Source organism: Callospermophilus lateralis, chromosome 17, assembly GCF_048772815.1.
Source record: "Callospermophilus lateralis isolate mCalLat2 chromosome 17, mCalLat2.hap1, whole genome shotgun sequence".
NCBI lineage: Eukaryota > Metazoa > Chordata > Mammalia > Rodentia > Sciuridae > Callospermophilus > Callospermophilus lateralis.
This window is the reverse complement of record NC_135321.1, coordinates 67,189,267-67,210,192: the sequence shown is the minus strand read 5'-3', so window position 1 is coordinate 67,210,192 and position 20,926 is coordinate 67,189,267. Positions and strand designations below refer to the sequence as shown.

General features: G+C 50.4%; 1 protein-coding gene across 5 annotated transcripts; it reads right to left on the bottom strand.

Annotated features, from left to right (window-relative positions):
- Positions 1–428: 428 nt before the first annotated feature.
- Positions 429–20,497, bottom strand: Cidea (cell death inducing DFFA like effector a). 5 transcript variants are annotated; one of them, XM_076836553.2, is made up of 6 exons: positions 20,418–20,478; positions 12,913–13,024; positions 11,998–12,142; positions 10,925–11,071; positions 4,052–4,233; positions 429–642 (listed from the first exon to the last, which is right to left on the bottom strand). In XM_076836553.2, exons 3-6 carry the CDS (start codon positions 12,127–12,129, stop codon positions 495–497), a joined length of 609 nt encoding a protein of 202 aa, XP_076692668.2. In that variant the 5' UTR covers positions 12,130–12,142; positions 12,913–13,024; positions 20,418–20,478; the 3' UTR covers positions 429–494. The 5 variants fall into 5 exon arrangements, with proteins under 5 accessions (XP_076692668.2, XP_076692669.2, XP_076961706.1 ...); XM_076836554.2 differs by lacking the exon at positions 20,418–20,478 and adding an exon at positions 20,252–20,411; XM_077105591.1 differs by lacking the exons at positions 12,913–13,024; positions 20,418–20,478 and adding exons at positions 1,764–1,813; positions 20,252–20,411.
- Between the last annotated feature and the right edge of the window lie 429 nt (positions 20,498–20,926).

Sequence of the window (20,926 nt, the reverse complement as noted above, 5' to 3'; positions counted from 1 at the left end):
AAGTGCTGCTTAAAGGCCTCCAGTCAGAGGCTCAAGGAAAAAGACAAACCCCAACCCCACACATCTGACAGCTCCTCGCACCTGGTATCCAGAGACTAAGAGCGTATCCAGAGGCTAAGAGCAGCCCCTCTGCCGGAGGCCCTGGCCGTTCACTCCCTGGGGACTTTTAGTAACCACTCCACACACTGGATGTCTGTGTGTGATGGTTTACTGCAGCAGGTGAGGCCCCTAGGGGTCTGCTGCACACATGTGCTTCCAGACACCCCCCTGTCCCTTCCTGGGCCACGGGGCCCCTCCCGCCTCCCCCATCCAGTGTGTCCTGCTGCACACCCCAGACCAGGTGTGTTGAACTTTCCCTTTCCCTGTGTCACTCCCAAGCAGCAGTGGCCAGCAGCACAGGCACATGTGTCAAATAACACAAGAGCATCTTGGAAAGTTTGTCATTGGAAGGGCATGTTTGGGTCCAGAGGCTGGCTGGGCCCCAGCGGCGGTGTCTATCTGTTCATGAACCAGCCCCTGGTGGGTGACTTAGGAGAAGGCTGCTCTTCTGTGTCCCCCAGGACTCGGAGCATGTAAGTGCCTGCGTAGACGAGGAACTGTCCCATCACCTGGGCGGTGTAGGACAGGAACCGCAGCAGACTCCTGCAACAGAGCAAGATGCAACGCGTTGGGCGAGGGGCCTCCCCTGAGGACCTAACAGCACTGCTGGCCAGTGACTACTTCCAGGCTCCCGGGCTGTCCCAGCAGCCGTGGAGGAGGTCGGGCCTTGCTGAACTCCCTCGGGTCAGGTGTAGGGGAAGGAAGGACAAGAGGGAGCCTCAGGACATGGGATTTGTGGCCCTGCCACCGGTATCCTGAGTGGGCTAGGACCTGCCACAACTCATCTGTCAGGCTGTCCCATAGCTACTGGGAGGACAGACATGGTCCTGCCCTGGCTTCTAAGGGAGGGAAGGAAGGAAGGAAGGAAGGAGGGAAGGAAGGAGAAAGAGAAAAAAGAGGAACAGAGAGAAAGAAAGAGAGAGAGAGAAAGAGAGAGAAAGAGAAAGAGAGAGAAAGAGAAAGAGAGAGAAAGAGAAAGAGAAAAAGAGAGAAAGAAAAAGAGAAAGAAAGAGAGAAAGAGAAAAGGAGAAAGAGAGAGAAAGAGAGAAAAAGAGAAAGAGAGAGAAAGAGAGAAAGAGAAAGAGAGAAAGAGAAAGAAAGAGAAAGAGAGAGAAAAAGAGAAAGAGAGAAAAGAGAGAAAAGAGAAAAGGAGAAAGAGAGAGAAAGAGAAAAAGAGAAAGAGAAAGAGAGAGAAAGAGAGAGAGAAAGAGAAAGAGAAAGAGAGAAAGAGAAAGAAAGAGAAAGAGAGAGAAAAAGAGAAAGAGAGAGAAAGAGAGAAAAAGAGAAAGAGAAAGAGAGAGAAAGAGAGAGAGAAAGAGAAAGAGAAAGAGAGAAAGAGAAAGAAAGAGAAAGAGAGAGAAAAAGAGAAAGAGAAAAAGAGAGAGAGAAAGAGACAGAGAAAGAAGGAAAGAAAAAACATAAGTGGAGTTCCTATTCTCTGCCTGGTTCCAAACTAGAAAGGACTTTATCCAGTTTTTAAAATTCTCTCACCTCACAAAATGGCAGCAGGTTGGCCATGGCTGAATCTGTCCCCTGGGAATGGGTCCCCCAAACCTGAGCTAGGAGAGCCCGCTACCCCTGGGAGGTGATGCCTGTGACATGAAGGCTTTGGTGAGTTGTGGCTGCTTGTGGTGCCCTAAGAGCTCTCAGAAGACAAGAATTACCATAGAGGAGAATGCGGTGGCCACGCAGGTGATCCCAGTGACTCAGGAGGCTGAGGACAAAGTTCAAAATTCAAAGCCAGCCTCAGCAAATTTGTAAGACTGTCTCAAAATAAAATGAAAAGGGCTGGAAGTGTCACTCAATGGTGGAGTGCCCCAGTTATAAAAGGGGAAAAAAAAAAAAAAAGCAACAAGGAGATGAATTTGTCACTCAAGGTGGGGTTTGGGTGAGGCTCATTTTCTCCATCATGTTTTGTAATTCACCCACCTTAAAAATCCAAACACTCACTTGCTCCCATCTCTCCTGGGAGCCAAGATCTCACCACTACGGAGGGACACAGCCTGGGAGTTGGCCGCTGACGGTTCTGAGGGCTGTGACCACAGGGAGCCTCTCTCCTGGCCCAGTGCTCAAGGCAGATCAGAGCCACCCTGTGGCAGCAGCACAGAGAGTGAACCCGGTCTTCAGAGGGCCACAGCAGGCCTGCCTCGGGAGTGTAGAGAGCAGGGAAGGCACAGCAGAGACTCCGACCCCCCACACCTTCAGACACTGCTCAGTCTCCCCCCGCTCACCCTCCACAGGCTGAGCTGTGATGGAGGTTTTTATTTTCTTTCTTCCTTTGTTCTTTTTCTTCTGTGGTACTGGGGTTGAGCTCGGGGTGCTCCACCACTGAGCCACGTCCCCAGCCCTTTTAATATTTTATTTTTTAAACAGGACCTCACTACGTTGCAAAGGCTGGCCTTGAACGCGTGATCCTCCTGCCTCAGCCTCCCTAGTCACTGGGATGATCCTGCCTCACCCTCTCTAGTCACTGGGATGACAGGCTTCAGCACCTGACCAGGACTCAGCTTTTCACGAGATCACAGTGTAGTTCTACAAGAGCACAGGTGGCTGCACTTGAGCCTGCGTGATTCTAAAGAACTTCTCATTTCAAAGATGATGAGATGGAAGCTCAGAGAAGTTAAGTAACCTGTGAAAGGTCACCAAGCTGCTTACTCAGGAGGTACTGTAGATGTCCCTCTCACTTGAGGACCCACTCTGAGGCTCCCTCTGAACACACACAATACAGTTTGGATGAGGGTCCCCTGAAGCCCACATGCTAAAGGCATGATCCCCCCACGATGCTACTGAGGAAACCATGGGAAGGCAGGGTGGAGGAGGTGAGGTCACTGGAGTGCCCCTCAGGGCACCTCTCCCAGGCCTTACTTCCCAGTCACCAGGCAGTGAGCAGCCTCCCCGTCAGGGGCTCCCTGAGGATGAGCCGCCTTGTCTCAGGTGCAAAAGCAACAGGAACAGTAGCATTGTAGGTGTTCTACAAAATTCTATAGATTTCCAGGTGTCCCCTATATAGGATGATGGGGCACGTGGGTTAATGGTCTTTGGAAGGAGAAAAATCTGTTCTGGATTGATTTTGTGTTTTGTGAAGCAAGTCTGGCTTGGATGTAAATGTGCTCCAAATGGACCGAGGGCAGGGGAGTACCTGGGACAGCAGAGGGACAGCAGGACAGAGCACAGAGGAGCAGGCTGGGGAGCACCTGGGAAAGCAGAGGGACAGCAGGACGGAGCACAGAGGAGCAGGCTGGGGACACCTGGGACAGCAGAGGGACAACAGGACGGAGCACAGAGGAGCAGGCTGGGGAGCACCTGGGACAGCAGAGGGACAACAGGACAGAGCACAGAGGAGCAGGCTGGGGAGCACCTGGGACAGCAAAGGGACAACAGGACGGAGCACAGAGGAGCAGGCTGGGGACACCTGGGACAGCAGAGGGACAACAGGACAGAGCACAGAGGAGCAGGCTGGGGAGCACCTGGGAAAGCAGAGGGACAGCAGGACGGAGCACAGAGGAGCAGGCTGGGGACACCTGGGACAGCAGAGGGACAACAGGACGGAGCACAGAGGAGCAGGCTGGGGAGCACCTGGGACAGCAGAGGGACAACAGGACAGAGCACAGAGGAGCAGGCTGGGGAGCACCTGGGACAGCAGAGGGACAACAGGACGGAGCACAGAGGAGCAGGCTGGGGACACCTGGGACAGCAGAGGGACAACAGGACAGAGCACAGAGGAGCAGGCTGGGGAGCACCTGGGACAGCAGAGGGACAACAGGACGGAGCACAGAGGAGCAGGCTGGGGAGCACCTGGGACAGCAGAGGGATAGCAGGCAGAGCACAGAGAGGCAGGCTGGGGACACCTGGGACAGCAGAGGGCCAGCAGGCAGAGCACAGAGAGGCAGGCAAGCATGGGCCCCCAGGGCCTCCCGGTATGTGCAGACTCCCAAGGTCGACCCCGTCCTACCTCAGCATGGCTTTGAGTCCTGTGCAGCGGATGTCGTAGGACACCGAGTACATCTCATACATGGTGGCCTTCACATTGAGGCAGCCCAGGAAGTCCTTGGGGTTCAGCTTGTACAGGTCGAAGGTGACTCTGGCGATTCCTGACTTCTTCGGCTGCCTGCCGACTAGGCCGTACTTAGCACCCTACAGGGCAAAGAGGGGTGTGAGGGGCCTCCCCCCCACCCCGTGACCTTCCAGCTCCACAGGTCCGTTCTATGTTCCCTTCTGTGCTCTTCGTGGACTCTCCTGAAGGCCATTCAAACCCGTCACCACCTGAGCTAACCAAGTCTCTCTCAGCAACCCGCAGCCCGACTGCCACTGCGCTCACACAGGTAACCACGGACTTTCCCTTCACTCTCAGGGCAGGGCCTTGGGAGGACCTGGTTGGCCTCGGCCTGGACGGCCAGACCCGCTGCACTGTGTGCAGAGCTGCTGTGGCTATAGGGCTGGTGAAAACAAATCCCACTAAAAGCTTCTAGAATGTTCTTGCTGCAGTCATTCATCTTGTTCCCTTCACCCTGTTCCACACCTAAGGGATGAGATTCTGGTTGACGTCTATGTTCAAAGCACAAGAGGCCCAGCTACCCTTTGGGGGTAGAACGAGTTACTCTTCATCTGGGAGTAGTGTTATTGCTATTGTTATTATGGTTAGTTTTTGGTACTGTGAATTGAACGCAGGTGTGCTTAACCACTGAGCCACAACCCCAACCCTTTTTATTTTTTGAGACCGTATCTTGCTAAGTTGCTTAGGGCCTTGCTGAGTTGCCGAGGCTAGCCTCAAACCCTCGATCCTCCTGCCAGGACTTCCTGATTTCCTGGGTTACAGGTGTGTGCCCCTGCGCCCACTCAGCGAATACTGATTTAAACTGGTTCTAACCTATCCTCCTGCCACAGCTCATGGCCTCGAATTCCTTTCTGACTTCTGGAAGCTGTTATCAACTCCCCAAATGTCTTCCTTTCGTGTTGGTCTTAAACCGAAAGGTCCACACAGAACTGACTCACACGGCCCAACTTGGGCACGTGGTTTCTAGGACCCACTGATGGTCAAGGCAGAAAGAAACAATTTGAGCCTTCCTCTTCCTTCAGAGTCCTGAGGCCCAGAGGCCAAGGAGGGGACACCTGGCAGCCACTGCTTGCTGGAGGTCCTCATCTGGTTCACCAAACCCTGACAGGCAGGTAGGAGGGGTGATGGCAGTGAGGAGCCACATCCACCCTGCAGGCCGGAGAGGAGGCTCTGCGGGGAGTGTCCTGGTGACATCCCCAGAGGGTTCCACAGGCCCTCAGCTGCCCTTGATGGGACACGCCCACATCCCCAGGGGCTGTGCCTGGGAACTCAGTGGCTTCCTGGGCCACCACTGCAGGACCATAGATATGTCACCTTTCCCAGCCCTGCACAGGCACCCTTTACACACACACCTTCCCATTGTCAAGGTCAGTCACCAGAGAAGCAGGGATTAAGCTGCACACTCAAGGCCTGTGGCTCTGGAGGACGGAAGCCCCTGTGAGTGAGCAGGGCCGGCTCATCCTGGAGGCTGTGGGGAGGCAGGAAGGCTGCCAGAGGCCAGGTTCCCCTCCTGTCCGACCTCCTCAGCTGTGGCCCGACCCCCATCCCTCCTCTGCCTCTCCTGATAAGGACCCTGAAGCTGACACTGGCCTCGCTGGGGTGGCCAGGACAACCTCTTCCCCACCGCAAGACCCTTCCCTTCTCACCTCCACCGAGCCCCTTTGCCTTGGGTTCTAGAGCTGGGGGTGACGTGTGGAGACCGTCCATCTGGCTGCCACACCCCTCCAGGGAAGGAAGGAAGAGGTTTACAGCCCAAGATGGTCTCCTAGAAGGTCACCCAACACACCACACGCACACACACAATTGTGTACAGACCATGTAGTTCACAGTCAAACCAGTGATGCAATTAGGCCCTGTTTTTTTCTCACAGTAGCAAGGTTCCCACTGCACGCTGGGAAAACTGCACAGCTCAATCAATCAGTACTTTTTCCTTTTTTGGTGCAGGGAATTGTGCATACTAAACCTGTATTCTCCACAACACTACATGGATAGCCCCAAATGTACTGGGGATTATACCCAGGGGTACTCTACCACTGAACTATGTCTTCAGCCCTTTAATGTTGAGAGCTACAGCCAGGTCAGGATGGCGCCTGGCATTTTGCCAGAAGGAGTGGTTGAGAAGTAACGCCAGCGAGCCATTAAGATGATGATAATTGAGTTGGGTTGTGTATAATTATTAAGATAATGACTGATTGCTGTAACTGGATGATACTGAATTGAGGCAAGCTGTGTATTCAGTTGTGTATGTAAACCTCTGCTGTCGGGCAATAAGGCGGCTCCTGCTACCTCGGGTGCCCGCTACTTTTGAGTTCTTGCGGAGTTCCTATTGAGTCCCCGTTGAGTTCTCTCGGAGTTCTAGAGAGTTCCCGTTGGGTTTGGGCAATAAAGTAGTTCCTGTTTGAACCTACAAGTGGCTCATGAGCTCCTGGTTATTGTGCCCAGCCAGACTGCGGCACTTTAACAACAAAAAATACTCGTGATCCTCCTGCCACAGCCTCCTGAGTAGCTGGGATTATAGGTGTGCACCATTGTGCCCAGCCCAAATCAATGTTTTCTTAATGACCAATGCATGGTGTTACAAAATAATCCCTGGGAGAAGGAGCTTCTCAAAGTGCAGGGAAGACAGATGGACTCAGTGCCACAGAGGAGACTCCACACTGTAACTAATCTGTCTGAAACCACCACTTGGTGAGTTATGGTGCAGTGTCAGAGAATATCCTAAATGATATGAAAAATCTGTTAAAAACCTGCTCCCTCTTCCAACTACATATCAGTGTCAGGCCAGACTTCCATCCCAAACCATACATTGCAACAGATTGAATGCAAAAGTGGACTCGAGTATTTAGCTGTCTTCTATTAAGCCAGGCATTAAAGAGATTTATAAAAACAAAAAGTTTCACTTCTCATTTTGTTTGGAAAATAGTCAACTTTTCATAAAAACACATGACTAGCCGAGCTCAGTGGGACACGCCTGTAATCCCAGAAGCCAGGGAGAATGAGGCAGGAAGATTGCAAATTCAAGGCCAGCCTCAGCAATTTAACAAGACTCTAAACAACTTAATGAGAATCTGTCACAAAATAAAAAGAGTTGGAGATGTGGCTAAGTGGTTGAATACCCTTGAGTTCTGTTCCCAGTACCAAAAAAAAAAAAAAAAAAAAGTGGCTTAAGTTAACCTATATTGGGTTATTATTTTAATGAATCAATATATATTTTTAATTTCTTTAATTTTTACTCCTTCCTTTTTAAATGTTTTATTACCAGGGATTGAACACAGAGGCACTTACCCACTAAGCTGCAGGTCTAGCCCTTTTTAATATTTTATTTAGAGACAAAGTCTCACTAAGTTGCTTGGGTGGGGTGTCTCACTAAATTGCGGAGGCTGGCTTTGAACTTGCAATCCTCCTGCCTCAGCCTCCCTAGCTGCTGTGATTACTGGTGTGTGTGCCCCTGGGTTCAATTCCCAGTCCTGGGGGGGCGGGCAAAAAAAAAATCAGGTGAAAACCACTAATTGACAGATGTCTATTTACTGTACTGACATAAGCCAACAAAAGCTATTTGGGATCCTCATTGATTTTTAAGAACACAGAGGACCCTGAGGTCAAAAGAGGTTTGAGGGTGACTTTTTTAATGTACTTTTCCTTGGGTCTTCACTCAGAATTGTTGAGGATATCCTAGGATGCCTACAGCTGTACTGAACACATTTTCAGTTTTTGTTTTGTGCCCTGGGCCTGGTGCATGCTAGGCAGCTGCTCTGAGTGACCCCTAGCCCCATAGCATGGCTGAAGACCATTTCTTTCAATAAACGTGTAACAGCTTATTTATGTGTATTTACCCAGGGATACACTGCTAGGTGTGTGTGTGTGTGTGTGTGTGTGTGTGTGCGCGCGCGCGCGCGCACATCTCCATTCTCCTGTGATAGACTGGTAACCTGCTTCCAATGCTTACTGTCATCCACTGGTGACATGGGTGCACTTATGCGTGGGTCTACTGATGTGTGGGACCAGTCTTGGGGCACACGTCTAGGGATGGAGTTCCTGTGTCCTGGATGGAGCCTCCCCTCTATGGGATCAAGGCAAATTCTTTGTAACACCGGTGGGTGGCAGTATAGGAGCACTTGCTGCCCATATCTTAAAAAATGGGGGAAAAAATTTAACAGTCTAGTACCAAAGTTGGCAGTATGACCTTACAGTGGTGCAACTGGATGGTTGGTTGTTTGCACAATTGTTTTACGTGAGTTCCTCACATTTGCTGAATCATCTTCCTCTGTTGGGTCTTGTTAACAACACCTCCTCCGCTCTTTGTGGCCTGTTGTTTTATTTCCTTTATAGTGGCTCTAAAACAATGTTTCTTTCTGTTTTTTGCAGTACTAGGGACTGAACATGGGGTGCTTAACCACTGAGCCACATCCTAGCCCTTTTTATTTTTTATTTTGAGGCAGGTCTCTCTAAGTTTCTGAGGCTGGCCTTGAACTTTTGATTCTCCTGCCTCAGCCTCCCAGTTAGCTGGAATCATAGGGATGCACCGTTGTGCCTGGCCTTTTCTGATTACCTCTTATTCTTTGTTACTTGGGGTTATCTTTTAACTGTTTTGGAAAGTTTTCTTTTTTTGTGTTACTGGGGATTCAACTCAAGGAAGTCTTACCAACCACTACATCCCTAGTTCTTTTTGAGACAGGGTCTTGCTGAGTTGTCCAGTCTGACCTCTAACTTGTGATCCTCCTCCTTCAGCCTCCCAAGTCACTAAGATTACAGATGTACACCACTGGGTCTGGTGGAGAGTTTTATTTTATTTTTTAAATATTGTTTTTAGTTGTAGTTGGACACAATACCTTTATTTTATTTATTTGTTTTTATGTGGTGCTGAGGATTGAACCCAGCATCTTGAACATGCTAGGCGAGCACTCTACCGCTGAGCCACAGCCCTAGCACCTGGTGGAGAATTTTAAATACACAATGTTATACTCTGTATGTTAGGAATGCAGCTTTGAGGTCTTGGTGGTTCTGACTTCATTATTTCTGCTCATTTTTTCCCTGCGGTGCCAGGAAGGGGCCCACAGCCCAGTATGCTAGGGAAGCCTCGCCCATGTGGACGCACAGTGCTCTGTCCTGTGCTTTGTGCTTAAGTGGTGAGCTCCCCTTGCTAGAACTTCAGGAATGGAGGCTCCTTCAGCCTGGGTCAACCTTCCTTCCATTTGTTCCCGCTGATTACCTTGGGAACCAGCACTGGGGCTCAGGAGGGACTCGCCGCAAAAAGACGATCCAGTGACTAAGCTCTGGCCATCCGGGCCTCCTCCCAGCTCTTGGCTGGAGTGGTCAGGACCAGCAGGGCCTAAACACTTATGAGGGCAACATGAGGCCACAGACGGTCAGGAGAGACCCTCACAACGCCCTGCTTCAAGTGGCCATCCACACCTCACCTCTCTTTGGGTCAGTCCCAGTCTTTCTTTCTCTTCTGTCCTCCCAGCATCTGTTGAAACTAAAGCGCCTGGTCCCCAAGGTCAACGGACCCCCACGGGGGGGAGGGGGTGTCCTGGGGGGACCAACTGCAGGGGTTTCTGTCTTCTCTGGATTCTGGCTCCCACAAACATGTTGGCCTCTGAGTTTTTTTGTTTTTGTTTTTGTTTTTTGTTTTGAGACAGGGTTTGCTCTGTTGGCCAAGCTGGCCTTGAACTCCTGGGCTCAAGTGAACCCCCTGCTCAACTTTCCAAGTGCTGGGACCATGGGTGCCGGTGACTATGCCCAGCTTTATTTCTCTCTCTCTTTTTTTTATTTTTTTTTATTGTTGGTTCTTCAAAACATTACATAGTTCTTAATATATCATATTTCACACTTTGATTCAAGTGGGTTATGAACTCCCATTTTTACCCCGTATACAAATTGCAGAATCACATCAGTTACACTTCCTCTCTCTTTTTTTTTTTAAATATATTTTTTAGTTGTAGGTGGACACAATAGCTTCGTTTATTTTTAATGTGCTGAGGATGGAACCAGTGCCAACACACATGAAAGACAAGTGCTCTACCGCTCAGCTACAGCCCCAGCCCCTTTATTTCTCCTTTTGAAGGTCAGTTAGATGTTTTAATATTTTGCTTTCTATTTTATTGTTCTTGAGATATATAATTTATGGTGCTTCCAGAAATAAAAGGCTTCATTTGTGGCTCACTTTGCCAAACCTCTCTATCCGTACTGCTATAGTTTGGACCTTGATCGTCTCCCAAAGGCCCTTATGTTAAATACTTGGTCTCAGGGTGGCGCTATTGAGGTGGTGGGGCCTTGGGAGAGGCCCTTAGGTCACCGGGGGTGTGCCCTTGAGGGGGACTTGAGACCTGCTCCTCTCTGCTCTCTTTGCCCTCTGGTGGGTGACGGAAGCAGGTGTGCCCCTCCATTTGTCCAGAGGAATGAGGCTAGTAAGTCATGAACTTGGCCTCCAAGTCAAACCTCCCTTTTTATAAAGCAATCATCATGGATACTGTGACATTTAGTTGGCTGTGTCAGTGTGTCTTGCTTCCTGGGGACTAGGCCATCCACAGTCACCAGGTCACATCTGTTGCTTTAGAAGGGTCTGTAGCTATTCACTGGCCAAAGCCTGTTCCTTGGAATTACATTTTAAAATTAAATACCGAACCCAAGTTTCCCAGGGGCACAGAGGAACCCTTTGAGGGCAGTGGATTTACTTAGCAGACAGAACCCAGCGCATCAAAAGGAGTGCAAGTTAGTACCAGGGCAGGGGCAAGCCCACTGGAGCTGTCCAACGACAGGGTCACGGCTTACCTGCGTCCACTTCTGTCCTTTCTCCAAGATCATGAAGTGTGTGTTGTCTCCCAGGGTCTGGAAGAACTCCTCCGAGTCCACCACCGTGCCATCCTCCTCCAGCACCAGCGTGACCAGCCCAGCCGTGATGACCAGGGCATCCAGAGTCTAGGTGGCAGCGAGGTAGAGAAACGGCATGAAGTGGACATTCCCGTTGGACCACCCAATGACATTTGTGATGTCATGGTTTTCAGAAGAGTTGGCTGATTTGAATAAAGTGATTTTTCTTGAGATGGGAACACAGGGCTGGCTGTGTTCCCAGGTTGACCCCAAACTCCTTGGCTCAGACAATCCCCCTACTTCAGCCTCCTGAGTAGCTCGCACCATAGTCACATGCCCCTGTCTACAGGCATGGCTTAGATAAAATTGTAATGGCAAAGAGATGCATTGACTGAGGTCCATGAGTCTTTGTTTTGAGAAAGAGATTAAGATTTAAATGGTACCATCTTCCTCAGAGACACAGGATAAGCGATCACACTGAAAGTGTATGATCAATGGCCACCTAGTGATATTTGGAGTGACAGGCAGAGCATGTGTGAAGTCATGAGAGCTGTAGCCCCAGGTGGCCCGAGGGCTAAACCTTGCTTTGGAAGCTGCTCCTTTAACATCTCACGGGCATCTTAGAGGTACACTTGCTGGGAGTCTGGGATTCTTCCTTACTTGGAGCTCTAGGTCAGTGTTTTAATTAAGGATAAGTATATCCTGGCTTTTATACCTAAACCCAGACTCCCCGAGTCCCTGGATTCTCCCTTGTCAAAGAAACAAGGCCGCTTTGTCAACGCAGCAGCTTCTGAGTTTCTGTGTCCTCACCTTTCCTGGTGCAAAGACAGTAATGGCCCGTCTGACGATCTGGACCTGCCCTACCCACTTAGAAACAGCTCCCTCAGACTCTCGAGGCTGAGAGGGACTGCCAAGCTGGACAGGAGGTCTTTCTCAACCTTTCTGTCTTGGCATTGTGTGGCACCATGTCCTTGGCCCCAAGCTGGTCGAGGGTACCTCTCTGGACTGGCATGAGTGGCTGTGGCACATGATACCTTGCTGATGAGCTCCTTTAGGCTGCTGGCCATCACCCCACGCCGGCTGCTTCGGTCATGATTGGAGACCCGGAAAGGGCGAGCTGGGTGCATGAGGGGCGTTAGCAGGACCTTCTTGGTCTGTGATCCCATAAATGTCAGGGGCCTGAAAGTGGAGACGAAAAGAAAACAATTTTGACATTGCTTTGTGTGTATGTGTGTGCCACTGGGGATTGAACCCAGTGGTACTCTACCACTGAGCTGAATCCCCAGTCCTTTGTATCTCGAGATAAGCCCTCACTAAGCTGCTCAGGCTGGCCTCCAATTTGTGATCCTCCTGCTTCAGCCTCCTGAGTAGCTGGGGATACAGACATGTACCACTACAACTGGCTTTAGTAGAGGTTTGAAGTACATATAGAAAATGCACTTGTAGTATTTGCAACTAAAAGAAAGAAATTCGGGCTGGGGCTGGGGCTCAGTAGTAGAGAGCTCGCCTAGCACAGGCGAGGCCCTGGGTTCAATTCCCAACACCATAAAAAAAATAATAATAATAAAAGATATTGTGTCCAACTACAACTAAAAACTAAATATTTTTTTTTAAAAAAACAAAGAAATTCAATGGTTGCAAGTTACTAAAAATTACACATACATCTCCAAGGAAGAAACAAGTAATATGCCAAATCAAAAAACAGTTTCATCTTTATTCCTATTTTTCCAGGACGTTGAAAGTCTATGAGGTAATGGCTTAGGAAACATGTTAAGGCCATCAAACTAAAAAGAAATTACATTTAACAAATATGAATGGATTTCAGAGCTAAAAAAAAATCCAACAAAACAATTCCTAGCAGCCACAAAGTAATTAAGCAGAGTTAGAGGATAAAGCGCGTGCACACACACACATACACAGAGTCACATGTTTGCATATTAAGACTATACCAGAGGGGCTGGGGATGTGGCTCAAGCGGTGGCGCGCTCGCCTGGCATGTGTGCGGCCCGGGTTCGATCCTCAGCACCACATACAAAACAAAGATGTTGTGTCCGCTGATAACTAAAATAAATAAATATTAAAAAAAAAAAAAAAGACTATACCAGAAATGTTTAAGATACAGATATCAGTCACTGTAGCAATCGACCAAGTTTTTGAAGTTAATTTAGGATAAACCAAGAACAGCACAGCCACAATCATAACTTTCTTTGGAAGAACAAGAAGGAAAGATCTCCAGGCCTTGTGTCACATGACACCCTGGAGTAAGCGCCACATTTTCCAAAGAATTAAAACTATGTGCCTAACACTAAGCTAGGCTAAAGCTCTTCCATGCCGCACATGCAGCGTGATTCTTCTCTGTCACTGGCTTTGGGTGGCTGGGGGCTGCTGAGCTGGGATGCAGCCCAGGGTCTTGCACGTGGCCAGTATGTCTGCACTGAGTCACAGCCCTGGGCTCCAGCATCAGGGTCCATCAGTGGCCCAGCTGTGCCCACCCACTTTGGGTGATCAAATAGTGGCTAGATATTTGCACAAACACTCATCTGGGTACATTTGGAAAAACAAAACACAGGCTTTATTTTTAGGACAATATTGTAGATGATATAAAGTGACCACTTGGCTGCTTCCTAACCCTTACAAATTTGCCTAGATTAACTCTCTGAGGCCCAAATCCTGGGACACCTGCCCTGGCTGTCACCTATAAGGTAGCACTTTACACGGTGCCCGTGCTTGTTTCCCGGGCTAGACTGGCATTGCTCATGGACAAAGGCTTCTTTTTCCTATTTCCTATGATGCCTAACTTAGTGCCAAGGACACACGCTTTAAGTCACAGGTTGTCTGACTTGAAGCTCTGCTGATGACCTACCGAGGACTTTGTGGGTGAAAACCCAGCGTATGGTAATAAACCGACTCTCAGAAACTGCCAGGTTGAGTTCCTGCACGGAGCCCCATCAGCCCCTTCAGGAGGTTCTCCATAATAGTGTGAGTTTGTCCTTATCTCTGTGTCTTGCCAACAAATTGGTCTTCTGGAGTCAGGAGGGTAGTGTTTGTTCTGAGTGTACTCAGCCAGTGCCGCAGTCCTCGTAACTACTTGCCTCTGTGTACTTGCCACGGCCAGCAACACCCCAGCTCTCGTTAGTCATACTAATGAGTTATCACCATGCCCATAAAAGGAAAGGGTCATCCCATCTCACAGATGAGAAAACTGAGGGTCAGAGTAGCTTCCAGGGCACCTGGATAATAAGGGAAAGGGACAGACAGGACAGGGTGCCTCCTCTGTCCACAGCCAAGCTTCTTTCCTCTTTGGTGGGGGTGGGGGGTAGGTCTGGTCACAGCACACCCTGAGCTCCAGTCCAGGGAGCCGCTGCAGACCTACTCTAGGGTACACCAGTGTTTCCGCTTTGCATCCGCAACTCCCTTTCCTTCCAGGTAAAGTGGCTGTACAATGTGTCCAGAGAGCAAAGCCAACAGGAAAGTGCCCGTCAGGGCTTCTGGACCAGGGCCCTCGTCAGGATGACCCATGAGCTCGAGCAGGCGCCCACACCGGGGCAGCAGGGCCTGGCCCTCGGCCTCTCACCTCTCGCCTCAATCTGGAGGAGTTGCACGGGTGTCTGTTACGCAATGCAATGCAGGAGACACAGCTGCTGATCCAACAGGACACTTCCTCGTCTCAGGTGACCTAGGGAGCAGGCCAGGGGGATGACCCCCTCACCCTTCCCTCAGAACCTGGCTTTGTCCTCAACCTAACCGCGACTCAGAGGCCCGGGCTACCAGGTAAGGAGGTCGAGGTCAGAGCAGCAAACACAGAATGGAGCTCTAGATCCAGCCCCGACCATGCTAAAGTGCTGCTGCCCACTGGGAGAAGCCCGTCCAGAGAAGGGGACCCTGGACTCCACCTGCAGGGCCCGCCTTCTCCCCCAGAGCCAAAAGTCACTGCTGCCACCCCTGGGCTTCCAGGGTCTGTCCTCAGAGGCCAGGCCTACCAGGCCATTTCCTACCTTCCTACAGCACCTAGCCCAGATAGGGACAAAGTCAGAGACAGGCAGGCCCACCCCCTGGTGGCCAAGGGCACACCTGTGGCCTAGTTAGCTGGGGCCCAGTATTGCCTCCTTGTGAGCACCCACACTCCAGGGACAACGCAGCTGAGGAACTCTATGTCCCTATTGTCTTTGCCCAGTGCTGGCAACCACATGTGGTCCTCCCTGCCTTCCCTGCCCTGGGGATGACCATGCTGATTAAATAAAAGGACATACAATCCTTGCTCTTCTTCCCTGTAATACTTCCTACCCAAGAACTGGCTCACTGCTGGAGAACAGACCCCAGGAGAACAGAAAATGCCACTGAGGACATGAAAATGAAATCCCGCATTCTTCCCAAGGCTGGCGGAGTGGTTTAAGGGTCAGATTAGAGGAGACCAGGACTCTCCTGTGTGTGACGCACAAAGGGGTTAAATGAGCTTCACGCACACCAAACCCACCTAACAGGCACCCGTGGGCACTGACGTTATTCCAGCTAAAGATCCACCGTGCCACACCACCAGACAAACAGGCAACACACTGACCCAGCCGCCTTCTGGCTGCCGAAAATACAGGGCAGTCCATATCACTGGCCATTATGACAATGCCTAACAGAGTCGCTATTTCCACCACACCTCTGTGTTTTGTCAAAATGAAAATAGAACCACAGAGACTGGAACGCAGCTCAGTGGTGGAGCATGTGCAGGGCCAGAGGCTCAATCCCAGTGCCACCAAAAACCAAGACACAGGACAATGGGAATCCTGCGTCTGCCCACCACCTTGAGAACAGCCACTTTCTGGCTCCTGGGAGAGCGGCTCCTGATAGTCCCAGGAACCAGGTGGGGAACAGCTCACACAAGGGAAAATAAGTAACAGGTCATCTCAAGGGAAAAGGAAAAAGAATAAGGAAACCATTTCAGGAAATAGGTTGTTTCGGGGAAATCAAGAGGGTAACAGAAGTCAGGCTTCGTGGAAAGCTCTTCTAAACTGTGTGAAGGCCCATCTCCTGGGTGAAGGGCAGAAGGAAGCCTGCATTTTTCCCTGAGGGAAGCAGGGAGTCGCCAACTTATAAAAATGTGACATTCAGTGACGAGACACAGAGTGACAGAAGATGTGAGTGCACTCAGCAAGGCAGGCCTGCCCCTGGTCTAAGCTTTTTTCATGTGCCACGCTGTGTGCTGGCCTCCCTCTGAAGGTGCCGGGGAAGGAGCGCCAGGTCAAGGTGTGCGTAGGAGAATACAGTTGTCCCACAGTATCCTCATGGGTTGGTCTAGGTCCCCAGAGACCAAAATCCAAGGACACCCAAGTCCGTTGTATGAAAGGACATCATAGCTGCCCATCCTTGGATTACACCTTAATCATCTCTAGATCACTTATCATGCCTAATACACTGTGAATTCTATGTTGATATTTGTTATCCTGCAATGTTTAAGGGATAATTACAAAGGAAATCTGTGCATGTTCAGCCCAGATGCAATTTTAAATACCATTTTTAGTTGTAGTTGGACACAATACCTTTATTTTAAGTATTTTTATGTGATGCTGAGGATCGATCCCAGGGCCTCATAAGTGTGAGACAAGTGCTCCACCACTGAGCTACAGCCCCAGCCCCCAGATGCAATTATTAAAATATTTTTTTCTGTCATTAGACACCTGGTGGGTGTGGAGGGCTGCCTGTATTTGGTGTCCCTCGTGATAAGGGAGCAGCCCAAGCTGGGTAAGACGTCACCCAGGATCACTTGGGATGCAATGTGACCGGGGCAACACCACATCTCGGGGTTATGTGGAGCGGAGGGACCCACACGGGAGAACAGACCAGACGGGGCCAACAGGACTGCAGGGGTGAGCAGGGATGCCAACCAAGGAGGGAAGTGGTGAGGGCCAGTGTGCTCCCATAGGGAAGACAGACAGGGCTCAGACAGCTCCTGGGAGGTGTCTGTGTGCCCTGGGGACAGTGTCCAAGGCGTCAGTGGCAATGGAGCAAGGGTCGCGATGGTGAGCTGCCATCAGGCTCGCCAGGCTCAGATCACGCACGGATCGGAACACTCCTGCCCAGCTCCTTCCCATGGACTCACCCTGGCTCAAGGCCATGTTCTTACCAAACTACCCCAATCCTTGGAGTCACAGGGGTATTTAAGACAGGGCAGTGGAGGCCTGAGCACCTTGAAATATTACTAAAATAAAAATTTAGGTGCCAGCTCTCTGCTGTGAGATTTGCTTGGAGAAAACTTAATTCTTTATTAACGTCACTAGGAAGACGGGGTAACATGCTTACTGAACTAGCAGCGGCTGTATGAATTCTAGAGCTCCTTGCAGAGGGCAAGAGGTCTAACTTTCTTGTTTTTTCTTTTTGCAGTTCTGGGGGTGAAACCCAGGGCCTGTGGACACTGAAGATGTTCTAAATAGTCACAGTAGCAGCCATTCTGAGCAAAGTATGGTATGTGTCAGCTTCATAACAAGCTCAGGATCTGGCGCGACCTGGTGAAGACCTCTGTTGTCCAAAGCTTGGCTCAGAGACCTCAGCCCCTTTCCGCAGTGAGGCCTGCAACAACTACAGCCGATCAGCAGACTAATGACAGCCAGGGACCTTGCAATTACTGAGAAGTATCTTTTTTATTTTGCAGTCCTGGGGATCCAACCCAGGGCCTTCTACTTGCTAGGCCAGTGCTCTATCACTGAGCTACATCCCAGCTCTATAAGTACCTTATTTGTAAAAAAAAAAATGTGTGCATTGATTAAGTTACTTCCCTAGGAAAAGCAGTTATTTACTAATAAATGACAGTTACAACATGCTGCACCAGGCAGTTTAAGTCAAGGATCACTAGCAGGGGGCAGAAATCCGGGAAGACCATAATTAACAAATACAACCTTGGTTTTGGCTGTTTAGCCTAGACAGAATTTTAAAGAAGGGTGGGGATATAGAAGTTATCTGCCCTTCAACAAGGGTTACAGATTGCTTTCTTCCAGTTTAGTTTGAATCAGATAGATTCCAAAGAATTTCAAGCCTATAGCTTTCCAAAAAAAGCAAAAACAAGCCAGGTGTGGTACTCATGCCTGTAATCCCAGAAGCTGGGGAGGCTGAGGCAGGAGGATCACCAGTTCAAAGCCAGCATCAGCAACTATGAGGCACCAAGCAACTCAGTGAGACCCTGTCTCTAAATAAAATACAAAGTAGCACTGGGGATGTGGCTCAGTGTTCAAGTGCCCCTGAATTTAATCCCTGGTGCCAAAAAAACAAACAAAAAACCCTACAAAAACAGTTTGTCCCCAACAAATCCTCACCCTATAACTTGCCAATCTAAATGGAGCATGTCTTAAAAGATCAAATATTTCATTGTAGTGTTATTTTTTGGGGGGGGGATTGGGGATTGAACCCAGAGATGCTTAACCACTGAGCCACATCCCAGCCCTTTTTATTTTGAAACAGGGTCTCTCTAAGTTGTTGAGGCTGTCCTTGAACCTGCTATCCTCCTGCCTGAGGTTCCCAAGACACTGGGATTACAGGTGTGCACCACCATATCTGGCTCATTGTGTTTTGATTACCAATGTCTTTTTTTTTTTTTAAGAGAGTGAGAGACAGAGAGAGAGAGAGAGAGAGAGAGAGAGAGAGAGAGAATTTCTTTTAATATTTATTTTTTAGTTATTGGCAGACACAACATCTTTGTTTGTATGTGGTGCTGAGGATCGAACCCGGGCCGCACGCATGCCAGGCGAGCGCGCTACCGCTTGAGCCACATCCCCAGCCCCACCAATACATCTTCAGCAAGCCTCACACTTGACCCCACAGAGACCTTCCACAGGTACATCCTGGATGTCCTTAAATGTTGTAATGTTCAGATGCAGGTTTAACCTAATTCTTAATTCCTCCCACTCTGAGGCAAACCCGGAGAGATCGGTGCACTCTGGCCACCTTGAACCCTCAGCCACCTACTCATTCCTCAGTGCTCCTGAGGAGGCTGAAGAAGAGATGTTTGTACTTCAAACTGTTCAGTCCTTTCCTCCTAGGGATGGGACTGTGGGGTGGGCAGAGCTTAAAGAAAATCAGGAAAGAACCAAGGCCTTATCTTTGTGCTTAAAAGTGTTTTATCAAGCCACGTGCCTTGGCCCACCCTTCTAATCCCAGGGAGTGGGAGGTTGAGACCAGCCTCAACAAATTAGGAGGATCCTGTCTCAAAATTAAAAATAGAGCTCAGTGGTAGAGTGTCCCTGAGTTCAATACCCAGTAACAACAACAACAACAAAAAAAGTGTCATGGAGAAGGCAGTTCCAGGTCCCACTGTGAAGGTGAAAAGAAGTCCTGACACTGCCCAAGAAGTGAGCCAAGGAGATGGGTGAGGAAGGTCAAGCCTTCAAGCAGAAACAAAATTAAGAGAAGAAACTCCAGGAGCTAAAATAGAAGGTGTCTGGGGAGGGCCACAGGTGTCAAAGGTGAGCTGTGTGCCCAAGACCTGGGTGACCCTGATTCCACTCCCAGACCCTGGGATTCCCTACAGCTAGAAATGAAGAGCTGTCTTAGAGCTTGCTGTACATTAAAGAATAAACTTGTTTCTTAAAAAAAAAAAAAAAAGTGTTGGGTCTTTCTAATCTTCCTGGAGTCCTACCGCTAGGACAAGTTGCGTGACAGACATCGGATGCCAGCCAGAGAGGCCACCTTTCCATTTTGGCAGCTGCTTCTAACCCTGAGCATTTGTGCAGCTCCCCAAGCTCCTGAACGGTCCCTGTAACCAGATCTCCCTCTTTTCCACCCTCCATGTCTCCCTCCACACCCTTAAGATACACAATGGCATCTGTCACCAATAAAAACCTGTTTTACAGCGCTCAGGGGTTTCTCCATTTTTCAAATATTTGGATGATCTTTAAAGAAACACCGCCACTGCGACGGCTAGGATTTTATCGAGGATTGGATTGTTCTATCAGGACAAGAAGATAAACCCAACAGTGAAAAAGTGTTGGCTGCTCCTTCAAGCCGGAGCCTTCAGACCCCAGTGGGAGGAACGCCTCCCGCAAACTGCACCTCTCACACCTGGGAGAGCTCTGCGGGAGGAGGCCAGGGCCCCGACGCGCCCAGGACGGTTCAGCCTCCCCGAGGAGGTCAGATCGCGCGCTGTACCTGGACCCCCCTCGCCCCAGTTAGGGTCCGATCCCAGCCCCTGAGGAACCCTGTGCCAGCGCACCGTGGAGTTGTCGGACCTCGTTTGCACCCACGGATGCAACAACTCCTGCACTCTCCACTGTCACCTGATCCGTGGACGCCCGCGCACCTCGGGAGCCATACCTGGCACCCGCTGAGCCAGCTGGAGGAGGAGACCCAGGACGGCTCGGGCCTGTGGGCATCATCGGGGCCATTGGGTCAGGGCGAGGGATAGCGGCTGCAGGAAACACGGGGAAGCAGGAGGACAGGAGGCGCGGGAACGCGGGGCACATGGGTGTGTGGCACTCGCCTGATCAGGGTTCCCGCGTAGCCCCGAGCGGTCTCCATGGCGCAGTCCTCACCGGTCTCTCCCGACCTGCGCCCGTCTCTTTAAGCGCTGCCGCGGCCCCGCCCCGCCCCGTCCCGAGCCACGCCCCCGAGCCACGCCTGGCCCCCGCCCTCCCCGGCCCTTGGCTTTGGGCTTTCAGCTCATCAAGTCTGCGGTGGCCTCGGAATCCTACGCCTGGGGCTCGGGTCCACGCTTCTTCTGCCCCTCTGGCTGCAGAGCCCTGTGGCCCAGGACCCTTAAGCCACATACGCCGCTGCCCTCGCACTGGTCATTTGCCAGCCTGTGTTGGCTTTGCACTCCGGGGGGTTTGGGAGCCAGTGTCTGCCGCATCGCTTGGGCTGTGAAAAGGCAGGTATGTTGATTTTAAACCCAGCTCGCAGGTGCAAGGCGCCGGTTGGTGGGATATGTCCAGGGCTGGAGCCCCTGAGGTCGCGCTCCCGGCCAGCCAGCGAGACAGCTGTTTCCTTGTA